The sequence below is a fragment of the Thamnophis sirtalis genome, unplaced genomic scaffold (genome assembly GCF_051295495.1).
Source record: "Thamnophis sirtalis isolate CommonGarterSnake01/CBP01778 unplaced genomic scaffold, rThaSir2_p1.2 scaffold_2, whole genome shotgun sequence".
Lineage (NCBI taxonomy): Eukaryota > Metazoa > Chordata > Lepidosauria > Squamata > Natricidae > Thamnophis > Thamnophis sirtalis.
In genome coordinates this window covers 29,373,795-29,394,353 of record NW_028261382.1, presented here as the reverse complement: position 1 = coordinate 29,394,353, position 20,559 = coordinate 29,373,795, and the positions used below count along the sequence as shown (strand labels likewise).

At 46.5% G+C, this 20,559-nt stretch overlaps 1 protein-coding gene across 1 annotated transcript in view; it reads left to right on the top strand.

Moving 5' to 3' along the window:
- Positions 1 to 5,454: 5,454 nt before the first annotated feature.
- The window catches only part of AK1 (adenylate kinase 1), a 47,573-nt gene continuing 32,468 nt past the window's right edge, over positions 5,455 to 20,559 (top strand). The window contains exons 1-4 of the mRNA XM_087704631.1: positions 5,455 to 5,552; positions 12,573 to 12,753; positions 14,498 to 14,659; positions 17,140 to 17,312. Of these exons, the coding sequence (XP_087560757.1) occupies positions 5,490 to 5,552; positions 12,573 to 12,753; positions 14,498 to 14,659; positions 17,140 to 17,312 (579 nt within the window). The 5' untranslated portion in view covers positions 5,455 to 5,489. The remainder of the gene's footprint in view (positions 5,553 to 12,572; positions 12,754 to 14,497; positions 14,660 to 17,139; positions 17,313 to 20,559) is intronic.

Sequence of the window (20,559 nt, the reverse complement as noted above, 5' to 3'; positions counted from 1 at the left end):
TGTCTTCCTTTTTCTTCTTCTTCTTAAATATGGATTATTTATTTATTTTTACTTCAGAAGTTTGATGACCGTCGTACAAACTAATCCAACCTAAATGTAGAGGAGGAGAAGAAGGGGGGGGTTTAAAAAGAGCAGAGGAAAAAGAAAAGAAAGCATGAAGAAAACATAAAGAAAGGGATGGGAGGGAGGGAGGGAGGGAAGGAAGGAAGGAAGGAAGGAAGGCACTTTATGTTGAAACAGAAAATATTATATAAGGAAGAAAATGGAAATAACTTAGGAAGGAAGGAAGGAAGGAAGGAAGGAAGGAAGGAAGGAAGGAAGGAAGGAAGGAAGGAAGGAAGGAAGGATTGCACTTAATATTGAAGGAAAAGAGAATGAAGGAAAAAGTATTGGAAAGATTGAAAGAAGGAAGGAGGAACAAAGAATTACACTTAATATTGAAATGGAAAAGAAAATATAATGAATGAAAGAAGAAGTATAGGAAGGAAGGGAAAGAAAGGGAAAGGGAAAGAAAGGGAAAGAAACAAAGACTGTTGAAACAGAAAAGAGGAAGAAAATGGAAAGACGTATAGGAAGGAAGGAAGAATTGTACTTAATATTGAAACAGACAAGGGAATGAAGGAAAAAATATTGGAAGGATTGAAAGAAGGAAGGAAGGATGGAAGGAACAAAGACAATGTTGAAATGGAAAAGAATATAAGGAAGAAAATGGAAAAATATTAGGAAGGAAGAATTACACTTAATATTGAAACAATTGAATATAATGAAGGAAAAGGAAACAGGAATAAGGGAGGGACAGAGGACTTCAGCTCCCAGAATTTCCCTGGCTGAAGAATTCTGGGAACTGAAGTCTACCCCTCGTAAAGTGACCAAGGCTGGGAAAAGAATCCGCACTAGGGACAATGCCAAGCTATGCTTCACCCCGTCAGTCCATCTTAGTGTGCAAGAAAGACATCAGACAACGCCATAGTTGCTATGGTAGCATTTGGCTATGCGCAGCGATGCTCTCCTGGTCTTTATGGGTGGGAGGGGTGGCAGTTGAGCTGTGATGCTAATCCCCTCGTGGGAACACAGAGGGTGGGAGAAGAGAACCAAAGAACTTCAAACTCCAAGGTTCTGGAGTGGAGAATAAGGGGATCAACTTTGTCTAAATGATATTGACATATAAAGAACGGTTGCAGGAACTGGGTATGTCCAGTTTGGTGAAAAGAAGGATTAGGGGAGACATGATAGCTCAGGGGCTGCCCCAAAGAAGGGGGAGTCAAGCTATTCTCCAAAGCACCTGAGGGCAAGATAAGAAGCAATGGGTGGAAACTAATCAAGGAAAGAAGCAACCTAGAACTAAGGAGAAATTTCCTGACAGGGAGAACAATTAATCAGTGGAACAACTTGCCTCCAGAAGTTGTAAATGCTCCAACACTGGAAGTTTGAAAGATGTTGGATAACCCTTTGTCTTAAGTGGTGTAGGGTTTCCTGCCTAAGCAGGGAGTTGGACTAGAAGACCTCCAAGGTCCCTTCCAATTCTATTTCTATTGTATTCTCTATATTCTATTCTTTCTCTATTCTATTCTAATCTCTTCTGTTATGTTCTAATCTCGTGAACAAAACAGACGCAAGACAAGGGAGAATTTGGATGCCAGGCGCTTTGGAGGGATTTCAATAATTCTTGGCTCAGAGTGGGAGAAATTATTAAGCTGGCACTTAGACATTGACATCTGATGCCATTATGATCATCCATGCTGTCTCCTTCCCCCAAAGCTGGCACAACCTCGAATGGTAGGGAGACGGTATGTGCTTTGGGGGCAACATCACTGGAATGTAGCATTACATCGCCCATTTTTTTTTGTAAACTCTAAGGAGGGCAAGAAAAGTCAGAGCTTCCCTAGCTGGCAAAAGATTCAGGCTTTTTTTTTTGTGGTGCTGGCAGCAGATTCGGACAGCGAGGAGGTTGGGGAGGAACCAGGCCAGTCCTGGAGTCTGGGGAAGGCTCGGATGTGGGCTCTGTGTCGGAGGCAGAGAGGGGGCCAGAGCCATCCGACAGTTATCAGCTGCCTTCAGAGTCAGACATCAGTGAGGCAGAAGAACAGCTGGAGCCTGTTCCCAGTTTGTGCATGCACAGAGTTTCCTGACGAAGCTAAAGAACGGGTCGACTTGGAAGTAAGGCCACAAGTGGAGGATGAATGGCCACTCCCAGAAGAAATAAAAGAGGAGCGAAAGGGGAGTGGAGTTTGCAGGAGGCAATTAGTTTACTTAATTGGTTGGTGACTCTCCGAGACTCCTTGCCAAGTTTTGCAGATATCGGCCTGGTAGACTACCGTTATTCCAGTTTAGTTTCCCGATATGGCGAGAATACCAGTTGCAGAGATGGGGCTGTGGGTTGCTGCTGGCATTACTGCTGGTTCGGTGTGCAAAACGTTTTGCGCGCTGCTCGCATTTGCATTTAAAAACTTCTCCACATGCACAAAACATTAGAAAAGGCACAAAACGTTAGAAAATACAAACTCGAAATCCTTCTGCTGGGAATAATCAAAGGGAAATATACAAAGAAAATTAAGTACATATTAACACATCTGCTAACTACAGCTAGAATAGCATTTGCCCCATGCTGGAAACAAAATAATACCCCCTCGGATGAATTAGTGATAAAAAAAAACTTTGGATTGTGCAGAGATGGACAAATTAACCCTGAAATTAAAAGATAAAGAAGAGTCGGAATATTATGAAATTTGGAACAATTGGTACAAATGGCTGCAAAACAGGAATAAAATTAATTAAGACAAAAAACAATATATATATAAATATATATATATATATAGAACTGTGTATAAAGGTGTGTGAATATAGAAGCGAAATATTATATACATGTACAGGTATGACATAACAATGTTGATGTAATGACTGTAAGGTGTTGTAGAAGGGAAAAAATAATTTTAAAAAATCTGCAAAGAAAAAAAAAGAAAAGGCAGAAAAAACGACATTTCTGCCGTGAAGGTTATCTGCCCAGGCGCAGAAATGAAAATCAAGATGCCGCGGATAGACCCGGTTCGGGGGCATGGGGCAGCCGCGTTACTACCTACTCAGCCGAACTGGTAGGAACCCACCTCTGGGAAGGAAAGAGAGGATTGCTCATTTTCACCCCTTTTTTCCGAAGTCTTCCGAAGTCTGTTATTTCCTCTGTGGATCACCTGATTTTTTCCGAACCGTTTTGGACCGAGGTCAAACTCGCACCCACGTCCGGAGGCTGTGTTGTGTTTTCCCATAAATGCCGTTGGAAACTACTCCGGCTGCCCTGGCATTGCACAACCCGGAGGCCGTTTCCAGCAACACGGCCTGGAAAAACATTCAAAGCGGGAGGAAGAGGAGGAAGGGAGGAGAGCAGGCAGGGCAGGAGTTGGGGGTCTCTTGGCTCCTTTTCCAGCAGCACAAGGACCCTCCATGCAGGAGGAAGCAGGGACCAAGGCTGGCGCAGGGCTCTTTCTATAACAAAAGAGAAAAGAAAAAAGAACATCGATGTGATTTTTTTCCTGCTGTTTTTGAAGGAAAAGGTGGATGTGGGAGGCTTTTTGCAGAATTTTGGGAGAGTGTAGCAGTTGGAAGAAAGAGCCTCAGGCTGGGGACGATGGGAGGTGTTATCAGAGGAGACTGAGGTGGTGAGTGGTGGCAGGCTGTAGCTCATACATGTGGGAAAGAGGGAGAGAGGAGGGAGGGAGAGACGCAGAGAGAGAAACTGGGAGAGAAAGATGAAAGGAAGAAAAAGAGAAAAAAGATACAGAGAGAGAGGGAGAGACGCAGAGAGAAACAGAGAGAGGAGAGAGAAATGGAAAGATGAAAGGAAGAAAAAGAAAAAAAATAGAGAGAAAGGCAAGGTGGGAGGGAAGGAAGGAAGGAAAAGGGAAAGAAGAGAGACGGAAGGAAGCAGATAGAGAAAGGGAGAAAGAAAAAGGGAAAGAGTTGGAGGCAGCTTTAAAGAGACAGAGAGAAGGAGGGAGAGAAGGAAGGAAAAGGGAAGGAGAAAGGGAAAGAAGAGGAAGGAGAGAGAGAGAAAGGGAGAAAGAAAGGAAAAGGAAAAGAGGGAGAGAGAGAAAGAAAGAAAAAAGGAAAGAGTTGGAAGCAGTTTTAAAGAGAGAGGGAAGGAGGGAGGGAGGGAAGGAAAAGGGAAAGAAGAGAGACAGAAGGAAGAAAGCAGATAGAGAAAGGGAGAAAGAAAGGAAAAGGGAAAGAGTTGGAGGCAGCTTTAAAGACAGAGAGACAGAGAGAAGGAGGGAGAGAAGGAAGGAAAAGGGAAGGAGAAAGGGAAAGAAAGAAGAGAGAAGGGAGGAAGGAGAGAGAGAGAAAGGGAGAAAAAGGAAAAGAGGGAGAGAGAAAGGAGAGAAAGAAAGAAAAAAGGAAAGAGTTGGAAGCAGTTTTAAAGACAGAGGGAAGGAGGGAGGGAGGGAAGGAAAAGGGAAAGAAGAAACGAAAGGAAGGAAGGAGAGAGAGAAAGGGAGAAAGAAAGAAAAAGGGAAAGGGGGGAGAGAGTTGGAAGCAATTTTAAAGACAGAGATACGGAGAGAGAGAGAGAAGAAAGGAAGGAAGGAGAAGGGAAAGAGAAAGAAGAAAGAGACAGAAGGGAGGAAGGAGAGAAAAGGAGAAAGAAAGGAAAAAGAAAAGAGAGAATTGGAGGCAGTTTTAAAGACAGAGATACAGAGAAAGAGAGAAGAAAGGAGGAAGGGAGGGAAGGAGAAGAGAAAGGGAAAGAGAGAAGAGAGAGAAGGAAAGAAAGAGAGAAAGGGAGAAAGAAAGGAAAAAGAAAAGGGGGAGAGAGAAAGGGAGGAGAGAGAAAGAAAGAAAAAAGGAAAGAGTTGGAAGCAGTTTTAAAGAGAGAGGGAAGGAGGTAGGGAGGGAAGGAAAAAGGAAAGAAGAGAGACGGAAGGAAGGAAGGAGAGAGAGAAAGGGAGAAAGAAAGAAAAAGGGAAAGGGGGAGAGAGTTGGAAGCAATTTTAAAGACAAAGAGAGATACAGAGAGAGGGGGGAAGGAAAGAAAGAAGGGAAAGAAAGAAGAGAGAGAGACAGAAGGGAGGAAGGAGAGAGAGAAGGAAAAAGGAAAAAGAAAAGAGGGAGAGAAAATTGGAGGTAGTTTTAAAGACAGACACAGAAAGAGAAAGAAGAAGGGAGGGAGGGAAGGAGAAGAGAAAGGGAAAGAGAAAGAAGAGAGAGAAGGAAGGAAGGAGAGAGAGAAAGGAAGGAGAGAAAGAAAAAAAAGGTTAAAGGGAGAGAGAGAGTTGGCGGCAATTTTAAAGAGCCTTCGGAACAACTCGGCCAGCTTTGCCTAGCCCTCTGCACAGGCTCAGAGACGCTCTTTCCACCCAGCCACACGTGGTGGGCAGTCTTCGGCTCGACCTCCCGCCCCCGTTCCCCGCCCCGAGCCGAAGAACGGCCGCCAGAACCGGGCTGGACAAGGAAGGGAAGGGAAGGGAAGGGAAGGGAAAGGCGAGCGTCCAAGAAGGGCGATGAGCGACTCAGCCGAGGCTGGAGAATACATCTCCCGTCGGGAGATCCCGCGGCTCTTCGAGGTAGGTCCTGCGGGCGGGGCGGGCGGGGGTCTCCTCCACCGGTGCAAGCGAGCCCCCTCCTCCCGGACGCCTGGGCTCGCCTCTGAGCATGCACAAAGCGCCCGGCGCGCGGTCTGCATCGCTCCGGGGCGCTTTGGGGAGTATCCAAAGTTTCCAAACTTTGCACAGGACGCCAGGAGGGACGCGGGGGGGGGGGGAGCCAGTCTGGCCAGAATACCCAGGATGGGAGGCAGAGGGTTTCTGAGCATAAGCAGAGCGCTCTCAGGGCTGGCAATTCGGGCAAAGGTGGTGGTGGGAGCTTTTTCGGGATGGGCAAGACTGCCCCTTAATTCGTCTGGAGCCCGGGTGCCAACGCTCCTTAATAAATGAAGTGGAGACGGGAACGCTGCTACAACGGGAGGGGAGATTGTGCACAATCACACACACACACACACACACACACACATTCACGTGGGACTACCTGGAAAGATGCCCAGACGGCTCCGGACACGTTGAGCTGCCAATCCAAGCAGAGCCAAGGACGTTTTTGCCCGGGCGCGGGGCTTCCTCTGGCGCGACCCCAAACCTGGCTGGCGAAAGACTGGACTTTCCTTTCCCCCCCCTCCTCCCCATTGCATTAATGCCACTCTGGGGTCCTATTTGGGCTGGTGCTGCCCTGCCCCCACCTGTTCTGCAAACCAGGCTGAGTGGCTGATGCCACGGATGAAATGAATGTCCTGGGTGAGTCAAACCATCAGCTGGCATGGAACAATTGGGACATAATTTTGCAACCAGAACTGAGGAGGTTTGAGTCCCTGTTCCTCATGCCTTCCACTTTGCTTTTCCCCTTCCCCTCCCCCGCCCCCTGTAGAACCTCCAGCTGCTGTGAGGTGCTATCTTAAGCTTTCCTTGGCCCTGATTTTTTTAACCTTGCTGAATACCACCCAAGAGTGAGGCTGGGGGGGTGGGGGTCTTAACAGCATTATGGACCCCCCAGGACAATGATTCGCAGGAATAAGAATGTAAATGGTCGATAAATAAAATTAAACATATATTTATCAGTGCTATCAGTGCTAAAGTCTATTAATGCATGTTAGTTATTAACTTTTAAAAATGCAGTGAAATGTAATAAATATGTTGTATTTATATGATAGGGACATGGTGGCTCAGTGGCTAAGGAGCTGAGCTTGTCGATCAGAAAGGTCGGCAGTTTGGTGGTTCGAATCCCTAGCGCCGCATAACGGAGTGAGCTCCCGTGACTCGTCCCAGCTTCTGCCAACCTAGCAGTTTGAAAGCATGTAAATAAATGCAAGTAGAAAAATAGGAGCCACCTTTGGTGGGAAGGTAACAGTTTTCCGTGCGCCTTCGGCATTGAATCATGCTGGCCACATGACCATGGAGACGTCTTCGGACAGCGCTGGCTCTTCGGCTTTGAAACAGAGATGAGCACTGCCCCCTAGAGTCGGGAATGACTGGCATGTATATGCAAGGGGAACCTTTCCCTTTCCCTTTTTAGTATTAATTTAAAATGCAGTAAAATGTAATAATTATGTTAGGGGCCTCGGGGACGATCTCTGCCCCCCCACCAACACCGACTGCGACCTGTCCGAGAGGTAGGAGGAGAACCACTGCAGAACAGTGCCGCCCACCCCCACCTCCCGCAGTCGTCGCAGAAGGATACCATGGTCGATGGTATCGAAAGCCGCTGAGAGGTCAAGGAGAACCAGGATGGACGCATGGCCTCCATCTCTGGCTCTCCAGAGATCATCGGTCAATGCGACCAAAGCGGTTTCTGTGCTGTAACCGGGCCTGAAGCCGGACTGGAAGGGGTCAAGGTAGTTAGCTTCCTCCAAGGTACGCTGAAGCTGGAAGGCCACCACCTTCTCAACAACCTTCCCCACGAAGGGGAGGTTGGAGACTGGACGGTAGTTATTAAGAACGGCTGGATCCAAGGATGGTTTCTTCAGGAGGGGTCTCACCACTGCCGCCTTGAGCGCGGCGGGGAAGTGCCCCTCCCGAAGAGAGGCGGTAACAACCGCCTGGATCCAGCCTCGTGTCACCTCGCTGCTGTTGGCAACCAGCCAGGAGGGACACGGGTCCAGTATACAGGTGGAGGCACTCACAGCTCGCATAGCCTTGTCCACATCCCCGGAGGCAACATCCTGAAACTCAACCCAGAGATGGTCTGCCAAGTCATTCCCTTGTGTCTCGGCTGGATCTGCGGGAGTGGAGTCCAGGTCCGACCGAAACCGAGCAACTTTGTCCGCCAAGAACTGAACATACTCCTCAGCCCTACCCTGTAAGGGGTCCCCCGTCTCCCTCCTATTTAGGAGGGAGCGGGTTATCCTAAACAGGGCGGCTGGGCGGGACTTGGCGGACGCTACCAAGGTGGCAATGTGTGTTCTTTTAGCTGTTCTTAATGCCCGGATGTATTCCTTGGTGCATGCTGTCAAAAGTGCCCAGTTCGGTTCAGACCTATCGGATCTCCACTGGTGCTCTAGGCGTCTCCTCCAGCGCTTTATCTCCCGGAGCTCCTCGGTGAACCAAGGAGGCCTCCGGGAGCCGCTGACCCGGAGGGGCCGTAGTGGCGTAATCCGGTCCAGAGACTCTGACGCTGCTGAGTGCCAGGCAGCAGCAAGAGTCTCCGCCAAACTGTGAGCGAGAGTATCAGGAATAACCCCAAGCTCCGTCTGGAACCTTACAGGGTCCATAAGTCGCCTGGGGCGGAACCACCTGGTCGGTTCCTCCTCCCTACGGTGGGGGTTTGGCCTCTGGAAGTCTAGCCTCAGTAGGCAGTGGTCTGACCACGACAGGGGTATGATCTCATTACCCCTCAGACCAAGATCATAACTCCACTGCTCCGAGAGGAATACGAGGTCGAGTGTGTGACCCGCTGAGTGGGTTGGGCCTCGAATTACCTGGGTCAAGCCCATGGCTGCCATGGAAGCTATGAACTCCTGCGCTCCGTCAGAGCGCTCACCGAGCGAAAGCAAGTTGAAGTCCCCCAGAACTATAAGCCTAGGGAACTCAACTGCTAGCTCGGCTACTGATTTGAGAAGCGAGGGGAGGGCTGCTGCAACGCAGTTGGGAGGCAGGTACGTTAGCAGCAGACCCACTTGACCCTTGAGGTCCAGCTTCAACAGCAGGGACTCACACCCGACAAGCTCCGGAGCAGGGATCCTACGAGGTGCTAAAGACTCCCGGACTACAATAGCCACACCGCCACCCCTTCCCTGGGCTCTCGGCTGATGAAGCACCTGAAATCCGTCTGGGCACAGCTCTACGAGGGGGACTCCTCCCTCCGTGCCCAGCCATGTCTCAGTAATACATGCCAGGTCTGCCCCCTCGTCTAAAATCAAGTCCCGGACGAGGGGAGCCTTATGAACAACAGACCTGGCATTTAGCGACAGCAGCCTGAGACCAGGGCCCTGATTACTCGCACCATCTGACCTTGGAGTGGGACTCCTAGGGCCGGAAGGAGGGATCTCTGTGATGTAGCGAACCCTCCTTGCCCGGTAATGGCCTGCCCTAAAGTCCCCGCCGTATCTGCCCCTCCCTGTTATGACCGCAATGCCCCGACCCTCTCCCGTGGATGTAGTTCCCCCAACCATATGTTGCTGTATTTACAAGGTGCATTGAAGGGTTAACATACACAGATTAGTATGGGGCCCCCTGTGCTCGTGGGCGCCCACAGGGCCCCTGAGTGAGGCAGGTAGCCGTGATTTTCAGTAAAAGGCATAACTGGTTCGCCATTCCCTGATTCCAAAATGTGAGATTAGATTGCCCGAAGTCGCTCTTGAGACATCCTATGGACAGATAGACTGCCTCTCCCTCAGGAGGCTCTACTTAAAAGGGACCAAGAAAAGAATAAGGCAGATGGTATCTCAGGCCAAAGTCGAATGTTTTGCTCAAGCTTCTTGATTTTGTTTCTTTATAGCTTTTATTGTCCCGCCTTTCAAGACCAGCTGAGTTTATAAACAATTCCAAGAACAAGAAAAACAAAACAAGGAGAAAAAGTTTACACAGCAGAGAAATGCCTTAAAATGGGCCCATCACAATTTATAATCTGGGTTGGAAGGCCACAGCCTTCTGCTCTGTTAAAATATATATTCCATTTACAGCTAATATTTGCTGATATAACATTCCTATAAAGGCGTGCTCTCTATTCAGCTATCCCAGCTTACAGCTTTTCATTTCTTTTCATGCTTGTCTTTGCTTTTATTATTTTTACAAATAATTCCAGGCGGCAAACATAATGAGGATTTTTTGCATCCTCGCAGGATTGTTGTTGAGTTAAAGTGGGGGGGGGGAAACTCCCAGGTAAATGTAAAGGCTCCCCTTGCACATATGTGCTAGTCGTTCCTGACTCTAGGGGGCGGTGCTGATCTCCGTTTCAAAGCCGAAGAGCCAGCGCTGTCCGAAGACGTCTCCGTGGTCATGTGGCCGGCATGACTCAACGCCGAAGGCGCACGGAACGCTGTTCCCTTCCCACCAAAGGTGGTTCCTATTTTTCTACTTGCATTTTTATGTGCTTTCGAACTGCTAGGTTGGCAGAAGCTGGGACAAGTAGAGGGAGCTCACTCCATTATGCGGCGCTAGGGATTCGAACCGCCAAACTTGCCGACTTTTCTGATCAACAAGCTCAGTGTCTTAGATGCACTGCATTAAACTCCCAGATAGGAAGAAACAATAGAATTAAATGCAAGAGATAACAGTGGCAACCAGCGAAGGGTGTATGAAGGCCAGAGACCTTCCCCACTGGATTTTCCCACAATGCTTCAGAGGGATGCTACACCCCGAGGCATTCTGGGGTATTAAAAAAAGTGCTGGCTAAATTCAGTTGCGCATTGTCTTATTTAGCTCAGCGAGTCCCTTTTCTCTTCGGACAATTCTGCAGAGCAGTCTAAACCAGTGTTTCTCAACCTTGGCAACTTGAAGATGTCCGGACTTCAACTCCCAGAATTCCCCAGCCAGCGAATGCTGGCTGGGGAATTCTGGGAGTTGAAGTCCGGACATCTTCAAGTTGCCAAGGTTGAGAAACACTGGTCTAAACAACAAGGGTGTGTTTGTACATAGCAGCATCACAGTGCAGCAAACGTCTCCATGGCTAATCCTGAAAGCTGGTTTTGCAATGTGTTTCTTCTGGGAACTTTTAACAAAAGGGCGTGAGAGTCGTGGTTTTCAATCCGGTGACTTTCAGAGCAGTGGACTTCAACTGCCTAGAATTCCCCTTTTGTCCACTGGTTTTAAAATAACTGAGACTGCAAAACACTAGGCTAAAATTTGCATTTTATACCTCCAATTAACACATCTCTCCTTACAGACATTAAGAGAAGAGATTGGACTGCCAAGAGATTGGGCAGGGGGTTGGACTAGATGGCCTACAAGGTCCCTTCCAACTCTGTTAATCTATATCTATATAGATACATAGATCTAAATCTAGATTTAGATCTATCTATCTATCTATCTATCTATCTATCTATCTATCTATCTATCTATATCTGTCTATCTTATCTCTGTCTCTGTCTCTCTCTCTCTCTCTATCTATATCTATCTCTATATCTATCTATGTATCTATCTATCTATCTATCTATCTATCTCTCTATATCTCTATATCTCTATATCTATCTATCTATCATCTGTCTATCTTATCTCTCTCTCTCTCTCTCTCTCTCTCTCTAATCTATCTATCTATCTATCTATCTATATCTATCTATCTATCTATCTATCTATCTATATCTATATCTATCTATCATCTATCTATCATCTGTCTATCTTATCTATCTATCTATCTATCGATATCTATCTATCTATCTATCTATCTATCTATCTATCTATCTATCTATCATCTGTCTATCATATCTCTCTCTCTCTCTCTATCTATATCTATCTATCTATCTATCTATCTATCTATCTATCTATCATCTGTCTATCTTATCTCTCTCTCTCTCTATCTAATCTATCTATCTATATCTATCTATCTATCTATCTATCTATCTATCTATCTATCTATCTATCTATCTATCTATATCTATATCTATCTATCATCTATCATCTGTCTATCTTATCTATCTATCTATCTATCTATCTATCTATCTATCTATCGATATCATCTATCTATCTATCTATCTATCTATCTATCTATCTATCTATCTATCTTATCTATCTATCTATCTTATCTATCTATCTCTGTCTGTCTGTCTGTCTGTCTGTCTGTCTGTCTATCTATCTATCTATCTATCTATCTATCTATCTATCTATCTATCTATCTGGCAATAATGTTACTCTAAGTCTAATAGTGTTAAATTGGTGGTCCTGTTTTATTCTGAAGTATATCCAGTGCAGTCAGAATGGTTTTCTTGTCCCCATTTGGGGAATATAGCCGATAACCCCTATAGTTATAGGGGGAAAATGTCCGGATCAAACATAATTTCTAATGTTGGATTTTCTCCCTTACCAGAGGGAGCCCCCTTGTGGAGTACTGTGAAGCCATTATCATGGCAACTCCACTGCCCTGTACAGTAGAATCCATTTTACGGCAGTACAGTAGAATCCATTTGAAGGCACAACCGGCTGTATCTTAACAGCCTCACAGGAAATGGAATGGAATAGAATAGAATAGAACAGAAAATATAATGGAATGGAATGGAATGGAATGAGCTGGAGAGGACCTTGGAGGTCTTCTAGTCCAGCACCCTGCTCAAGCAGGAGAACCTATAAAGTATTTCAGACAACCGACTGTCCAGTCTCTTCTTAAAAACCTCCAGTAATGAAGTGCCCACGATTTCTGGAGGCAGAAATCCTCCTCTTCATCCCCTCTCTTCCCCTTCCCCCTCCTTCTCTTTCTTCTTCCATTCTTCTTCCTCCTGTCTTCCTCCATTCTTCATTTTTTCCTCCATTCCTCCTCCTTCTCATCTCCCTTTCCTCCCCTCCTCTCCTCTCTCCTTCCCTTCCTCCTCCTCCTCTTTCTTTTTCCATTCTTCCTCCTCCTTTCTTCCTTCTTTTTTTCTCCATTCATTCTTCAATTGCCTCCTCCTCCAGAGCATGTTGACAGGCCTGATGTATTACCGGCCTGAAGATCCCATCAGCTACCTTGAAGGATGCTTGAAGAAAGTCCGGGCGATGGGGGGTCTGGAGAAGCTGCAGTGGGACACGTTCCTCAGACAAGAAGACCTTCAACCTACCGCTGGGGGCTTAAACAAGAATGCCATCTTCCAGTCAGGTGGATGCTCATTCTACAGGTGGTGGGTTTTGAGATTGACCTGACAAGGTGAAGTCCAAGACTATGTGTCCCCCAGGAGTCCTTCCCTCTGAGATCCATGGTGTCTCCAGCTCCTGGAGAGGGACAGAGGTCCTTTGGGATCTTGGGAGGAGAACTATGTCTCCCCCAGAAGTCCTTCCCTCTGAGATCCATGGGGTTCTCCAGCTCCAGGATGGGAGAAGAAGTCCTTTCGAGTCCTGGGTGCAGAACTATGTCTCCCCAAGGATCCTTCCCTCTGAGATCCATGGGGTTCTCCAGCTCCAGGAGAGGGACAAGGTCCTTTGGGATCTTGGGAGGAGAACTACGGTATGTCTCCCCAGGCACCCTTCCCTCTGAGATCCATGGTCTCCAGCTTCTGGAGAGGGACAGGCTCTTGGGAGGAGAACTATGTCTCCCCAGGCATCCTTCCCTCTGAGATCCATGGTGTCTCCAGCTCCTGGAGAGGGACAGAGGTCCTTTGGGATCTTGGGAGGAGAACTATGTCTCCCCAGGAGTCCTTCCCTCTGAGATCCATGGGGTTCTCCAGCTCCAGGATGGGAGAAGAAGTCCTTTCGAGTCCTGGGTGCAGAACTATGTCTCCCCAAGCATCCTTCCCTCTGAGATCCATGGGGTTCTCCAGCTCCAGGAGAGGGACAAGGTCCTTTGGGATCTTGGGAGGAGAACTATGTCTCCCCAGGGACCCTTCCCTCTGAGATCCATGGTCTCCAGCTTTTGGAGAGGGACAGGATCTTGGGAGGAGAACTATGTCTCCCCAGGCATCCTTTCCTCTGAGATCCATGGTGTCTCCAGCTCCTGGAGAGGGACAGAGGTCCTTTGGGATCTTGGGAGGAGAACTATGTCTCCCCAGGAGTCCTTCCCTCTGAGATCCATGGGGTTCTCCAGCTCCAGGAGAGGGACAAGGTCCTTTGGGATCTTGGGAGGAGAACTATGTCTCCCCAGGCACCCTTCCCTCTGAGATCCATGGTATCTCCAGCTCCTGGAGAGGGACAGAGGTCCTTTGGGACAAAGCACACTTAACAGATTTCTCACTTAGCCGCATAAATTCTGGGCTGAATTGCGGTTGTAAATCGACGACTATCTGTCATCATCATCATCATCTTGTAACGACCCCATAATCCCTCGCAGGGTGGAGTCTGGGCAACTGAATGGAGCTAGTAGAGTGTTTTACTGGCCGGATGCCCCTCCCTGTTGCCAATGTGGAGTTTTGTTCGGCAGTTACATTCTCATTGTGCCCAGAAAAAGAGAAATATCTGCCTCTATCTAGGATCGAACTCACAGCCTCTCGATGGTGAGGTGAGAGCTCCCCCTCTGGGCCACCACACCACTCCTTGTCCTTGATCAAAATTTGAGCATTTGGGGGTTGGATGGCTATTGATGATGGTTGCAGCGTCCCGGAGCCATTTCCAACCTTCCCAGCGGAACCAAATCAGTGGGGAAAGCCAGGCTCACTTAACAACCTCAGTGATTCGCTTAATGACATCGCGATTCACTTAGCTGTAGAGAAAATAAAAAGGTTGTGAAACCGGCTCGCTGAACGGAAGCAATTCTGTTGAGCAACGGAAATCCTGCTCCCCACCCCACCCCCACCGTTGTGGTCATACCTTAAGGATTATATCTTGTTCCATTTTTTTTTTTAGTCCTGTCCATCTCACGTTGTCTGAGGAGTTTCCCAACTAGGCTATGAGTTCTTCCTTCTCTCTGGCAGGCTCCTCCTCGGCTCCGTTCAGTTTCCACCAGGACGGATCCTCCGTGCAGAGCCAGTTCTCCATCGAGAGCGATTCCGATATGACCGAATCCGCGGGACTCATCCAAGAATACGACGCGTTCGACCCCCAACGCCCCCGTCCCAAGATCGTGTTTGTGATAGGTGAGAGGTTTCAGTCAGAAGGAAAGAATTGGATGGGGGGGGGTGTCAGAGGAGCAGGTCCTTGGAGGGTTGGACTAGAAGACCTCCAAGGTCCCTTCCAGCCATTGGATTCAGTCAGGCTGACAGAGGACCAATTCCACACGAGAAGATCTGTGTTTCTTGCAGGACCACGAGAGCTTTGTTTGTGGACGGTGGGAGATGTGACACGTCACCCCAGAGGAGGACAGTAGAAGGTCATAAAATCATGGACTGGAAGGGAGATTGGAGGTCTTCTAGTCCAACCTCCTGTTCAAAGCAGGAGGCCTTATACCATCATGGTCAAAGGAGGAGGAGAGGAAAGAAATGGAGGAGCTGGAGGGGGAGGAGAAAGAAAGGAAGGAGGAGATGGAGGAGTAAATGGAGAGGGAGGAGGAAGCGGAGGAGGAGGAGATGGAGGAGGAGAAGGAAGAGGAGGAGAGGGAGGGGAGAAAAAGGAGAAGATGGAGGAGGAGGAGGAGAAGATGGAGGAGGAAGAGGAGAAGAAGGAGTAGATGGAGGAGGAGAAGGAAGAGAAGGAGACGATGAAGGAAAAGGAAGAGAAGGAGAAGATGGAGGAGGAGAAGGAAGGAAAGGAGAAGGAGGGGGAGGAAGAGAAGGAGAAGATGGAGGAGAAAATGAGAAATGGAGGAGGAGAAGATGAAGGAGGAGAAGAGAAGATGAAGGAGAAAAAGAAGAAATGGAGGAGGAGGAGATGAAGGAGGAGAAGGAAGAGAAGGAGGAGGAGGAGGAGAAATGGAGGAGGAGGAGGAGGAGGAGAAGGAGGAAGAGATGGAGGAGGAGATGGAGGAGGAGAAGGAAGAGAAGGAGAAGATGAAAGAGAAGGAAGAGAAGATAGAAAGAGGAAGAGAAAAAGGAAGGGGAGGAGGAAGGAGAAGATAAACCATAGAGTCATAGGGCTGGAAGCGATCTTAGAGGTCTTCTAGTCGAACTCCATGCCCAAAGGTGTTGTAGCAATTTTGTCATTTTTTGGGGGTGTGTGTGTCGCAATTTAATAGATCATTTTGGAGGAAAAAGGAAGCAAGGAAGAACAGATGGCCAAAAGCATAATGATCAATTAGAAGACTATCTGGAGAAGCATAGTTTACTTGTCCTCTCTCTATGGAGCCCTAGAAAGAATCTCCATTCTCAACCTACCAAATTTTTTAGCGGGATGAGAAATTCCCACTGGTTTAAAAAAAAAAGAAAAGAATTCCCGTGGATTTTTTAATCCCAGTCTTTTTGCAGATTGAAGTTAAGAAGTTGCAGGATTATAAAAGGAAATGTTTAAACAAATATACGCCAACAGAAGAAAACATGATTTAAAAAAATATTGGAATGCGCTGAAATGAACAGATTCACAAAAGAGCTAAAAGACAAAGAGGAATCCAAGTAACTACTTAGAATGGGGCTTATGGTACAATTGGCTAGAGGAAAAAGGGAAAAAATAGGAACACAATAAAGGGAAGAAAAAAGATCAAGAGACCAGAAAATAAATACAAAACTACAGAATTAATAAGATGGGAAAATATGATAGATTGTATATAAAAATAGTACAAAATAAAAATATAAGAGAATCAAATGTATATAAAAGAAGTATTGTATGGAATTAATAGAAGTAAAAGATATGTAAAAATATGTAGATGATAGATAGATAGATAGATAGATAGATAGATGATAGATAGATAGATAGATAGATAGATAGATAGATAGATAGATAGATAGATGATACCATATATAGATAGATAGATAGATAGATAGATAGATAGATGATACCATAGATAGATAGATAGATAGATAGATAGATAGATAGATAGATAGATAGATAGATAGATAGATAGATAGATAGATAGATAGATAGATGGATGATACCATAGATAGATAGATAGATGGATAGATGGATGGATGGATGGATGGATGGATAGACGGACGGATAGATGGATAGATAGATAGATAGATGATACGATATATATATATATATATATATAGATAGATGATAGATAGATAGATAGATAGATAGATAGATGATACCATAGATAGATAGATAGATAGATAGATAGATAGATTATAGGTAGGTAGATAGATGGATGGATGGATGGATGGATAGATAGATAGATAGATAGATAGATAGATAGATAGATAGATAGATAGATAGATAGATGATACCATAGATGGATGGATGGATGGAGAGATAGATACATAGATATAGATGTATAAGGTATATACGTATAGATAGAAACATAATGGATATTTAAAAGATGTAGAAGTGGTGCAAAGACAATATATATTTATATATATTTTAAAAAAAGAGTTAAGAAGTTGCAGGATTAAAAGAGGGAATGTAGAATTCCTTCAGGGCATCTTAATGTAGACCAAACCCCTTTGAGTAATTCTCGTCCCAACGCTCAGATTGCCCCTTCGATCCTACTTCCTCTCGAAATGACCCCCACTCTTCTCCCTCACAGGGGGTCCCGGCAGCGGGAAGGGGACGCAAAGCCGGAGATTGGCCTCCCACTTTGGCTTCGTCTGTGTCTCCGTCGGAGAAATTCTGCGCGCTCGGATGCTCTGCCGGGCCACCAACGAGAAGAAATGGGAGCTGATTGCCAAGATCATTGCCGACGGCGAGTTAGCCCCGTCGGTAAGCGAAGCACGCCTTTAAGCTGCCCTTCTGACTCACCCAGGGTAAGTCCTCCCCTTATGACCACAGCTGAGCCCAAAATTCCCCTCACTAAACGAGGCAGCGATTGAATTTTGCCCACCAAACATTATGCTTTCTTGCCACCGTTCTTAAGTGAATCGCTGCTGTTGCTAAGTTAGTCGCATGGTTGTTAACTAAATCTGGCTTCCGTCATTGCCTTGTCACATGACCCAGGGACCTTACGACCGTCAGAAAGATAAGTCAGTTGCCCAGCATCCAAATTTTAGACCATCTGGCTGAGAAGATGCTGCAACTGTCAGAAGTTGTGAAAAATGACAATAATTCACTTTTTTCACTGCTGTTGAAACTTTGGTTATTAAATGAAATGGCTGTAAGTCTAAGACAACCTATGGGATTTGGGCTCATTCTTAGATGTTAATGTAGTGTTGTTGGGGGGAAAAAAAGATTAAACACGAAGAAAAAGAATATTCCGAAGATTATATGAACAACCAGGCTTGGAACTAAAGATAATTTTATTAGAATTTAATGGTTTTACACCCATGGGTGGTGTTGTGACCCACCAGCAGAACTGGCGGCAGATTCGGACAGTGAGGAGGGTTGGGGAGAAACCTGGGCCAGTCCTGGAGTCTGGGGAAGGCTCGGATGGGGGCTCTGTGTCGGAGGCAGAGAGGGGGCCAGAGCCGTCTGACAGTTATCAGTTGCCTTCGGAGTCGGACATCAGTGAGGCAGAAGAACAGCTGCAGCCTGTTCCCAGTGTGTGTATGCACAGAGTTGCCAGACGAAGGGAACAGCTAAAGAACAGGGGTCGACTTGGGAGTAAGGCCACAGGTGGACGGTGAAGGCCCCTCCCAGAGGAAATAAAAGGGGAGCGAAAGGGGAGTGGAGTTTGCAGGAGACCATTAGTTTGCTTCATTGGCTTGTGACTCTCCTTGCCAAGTTCTGCAGAGGTCAGCCTGGCAGCTCTCCAAGCCAGATAAGGTCTGTGACTGTAAATCCTCCCTCGAAAGACTTTGCTGGGTGTGAATGAGCAGAATTCACAGCAAATTAATAAAAGGGGTTTTTATCGAGACAAGGAGTTTGCTTCAGGCTCTTGGGAAGCCTCAGTCACAACAGGTGGGCTTGTTCCTAGTGTGCCACAAGATTTTTGTCTTCTTAAATCCCAAACAATAAGAAATACAGGTAGTTCTCGACTTACAACAGTTCACTTAGTGGCCATTCAAAGTTACAACAGCACTGAAAAAAGCTGACTTACGACTGTTGATCAGTTACGAACTTTGTCGCATTCCCATAATAGGCAAATCAAAATTCAGGCGCTTGGCAATATGATTCATATTTATGACGGGGTTGCAATGTTCCCGGTGTCACACAATCCCCTTTGGTGACTTTCCGACACGCAAAGTCCACGGGAAAGCCCGATTCACTTAACAACCGGGTTACTCACGTATCAACAGCGGTGATTCACTTAACAACTGTAACAGGAAAGGTCGTAAAATGGGGGCAAAACTCACTGAACCAATGTCTCGCTTAATGACAGAAGATTTTGGGCTCCACTGTGATCGTAAGAGGAGGACGAGCTATATATAACTTCCCCATCAAGTCTGACACATTTAAAAATACGGATGATTTTCTGGTATGCCACAGAACTATTACTACATTCCATCTTGCCCTTTGAATCCAGGATGGTTGAGATCCATTGTACGATTTGGAGACTCAAATTTAGACTGGGTTTTTGTTATTGTTAGTTGTGAAGTTGTGTCTGACCCATTGTGACCCCATGGACAACGTTCCTCCAGGCCTTCCTGTCCTCTACTATCCTTTGGAGTCTAGTTAATCTCACGCCAATTGCTTCGGTGACTCCATCCAGCCACCTCCTTCCCTGCCGTCCCCTTCTTCTTTTGCCATCCGTCGTTTCCAGCATGAGGCTCTTCTCCAGGGAGTCTTTCTTCCTTCTCATCAGGTGGCCAAAGTCTTTGAGTTTCCTCTTCAGGATCTGGTCTTCTAAAGAGCAGTCAGGGTTGATCTCCTCTAGGACTGACCGGTTGGATGGCCTTGCAGTCCAAGGGACTCACAGGTGTCTTCTCCAGCACTAGAGTCCAGAGGCCTCCATTCTTTGGCGCTCAGCCTTCCTTATGGTCCAACCTTCACAGCCATCCATTGCAACTGGGAAAACCACAGCCTTGACTAGACACACTTTTGATTGGCAGGGTGATGTCTCTGCTTTTTAGTCGGCTTGTCTAGATTTGCCATCGCTTTCCTCCCCAGGAACAAACCTCTTTTAATTCCTTGGCTGCCGTCCCCATCTGCGGTGATCTCGGAGCCCAGGAAAATAAAATCTGTCCTTACCTCCATTTCTTCCCCATCTATTTTCCAGGAATTGAGTGGGGCGGATGCCATGATCTTCGTTTTCTTAATGTTGAGTTTCAAGCCAACTTTTGCACTCTCCTCCTTCACCTGCATCCAGAGGCTCTTTAGTTCCTCTTCACTCTCTGCCATTAGAGTGGTATCATCTGCATATCTGAAGTTGTTGATATTTCTCCTGGCAATCTTAATTCCAATTTTTGGTTCCACCACAAAACCGCGTTCGACTAAAGCGCGCTCAACGAAACCGCGTAGCTGACGTCATCACAGGGCGACGACAGCGCGGAGACAGAAGCACGCTGTAAACGCTAAACCTAAAATTAACCCCTAAACCTAAACCTAACCCCCCCTAAACCTAATCCTAAACCTAACCCTAACCCTAACCCTAACCCTAACCTAACCCTAAACCTAACCCTTAACCTAACCCTAAACCTAATCCTAACCCTTAACCTAACCCTAAACCTAATCCTAACGCTTAACCTAACCCTAAACCTATCCCTAACCCTAAACCTAAACCTAACCCTAAACCTAACCCTTACCTTAACTTGAATCGGCTTGCTTTCAAAGCGCTATTTAAAGCGCCCTTCTTTCTCCGCGCTGGCTGTTGTCGCCCTGTTGATGACGTCAGTGACGCGGTTTAATCGGGCACGCTTTAGTCGAGCGCGGTTTTGGCGTGCCACGCCAATTTTTGATTCCTCTAGTCCTGCCTTTCTCATGATGTGCTCTGAATATACATTTGATTCAGGGTTATTTTTCTCCTTTTAGACAAGGAAAATGAATTATTAGAGGCAAAAGAATGGAGAAATCAGGTTGTGCATTCTTTTCCAGTTCAGATTCAAATCTGAGTTAATCAATCTGGAATTATTCC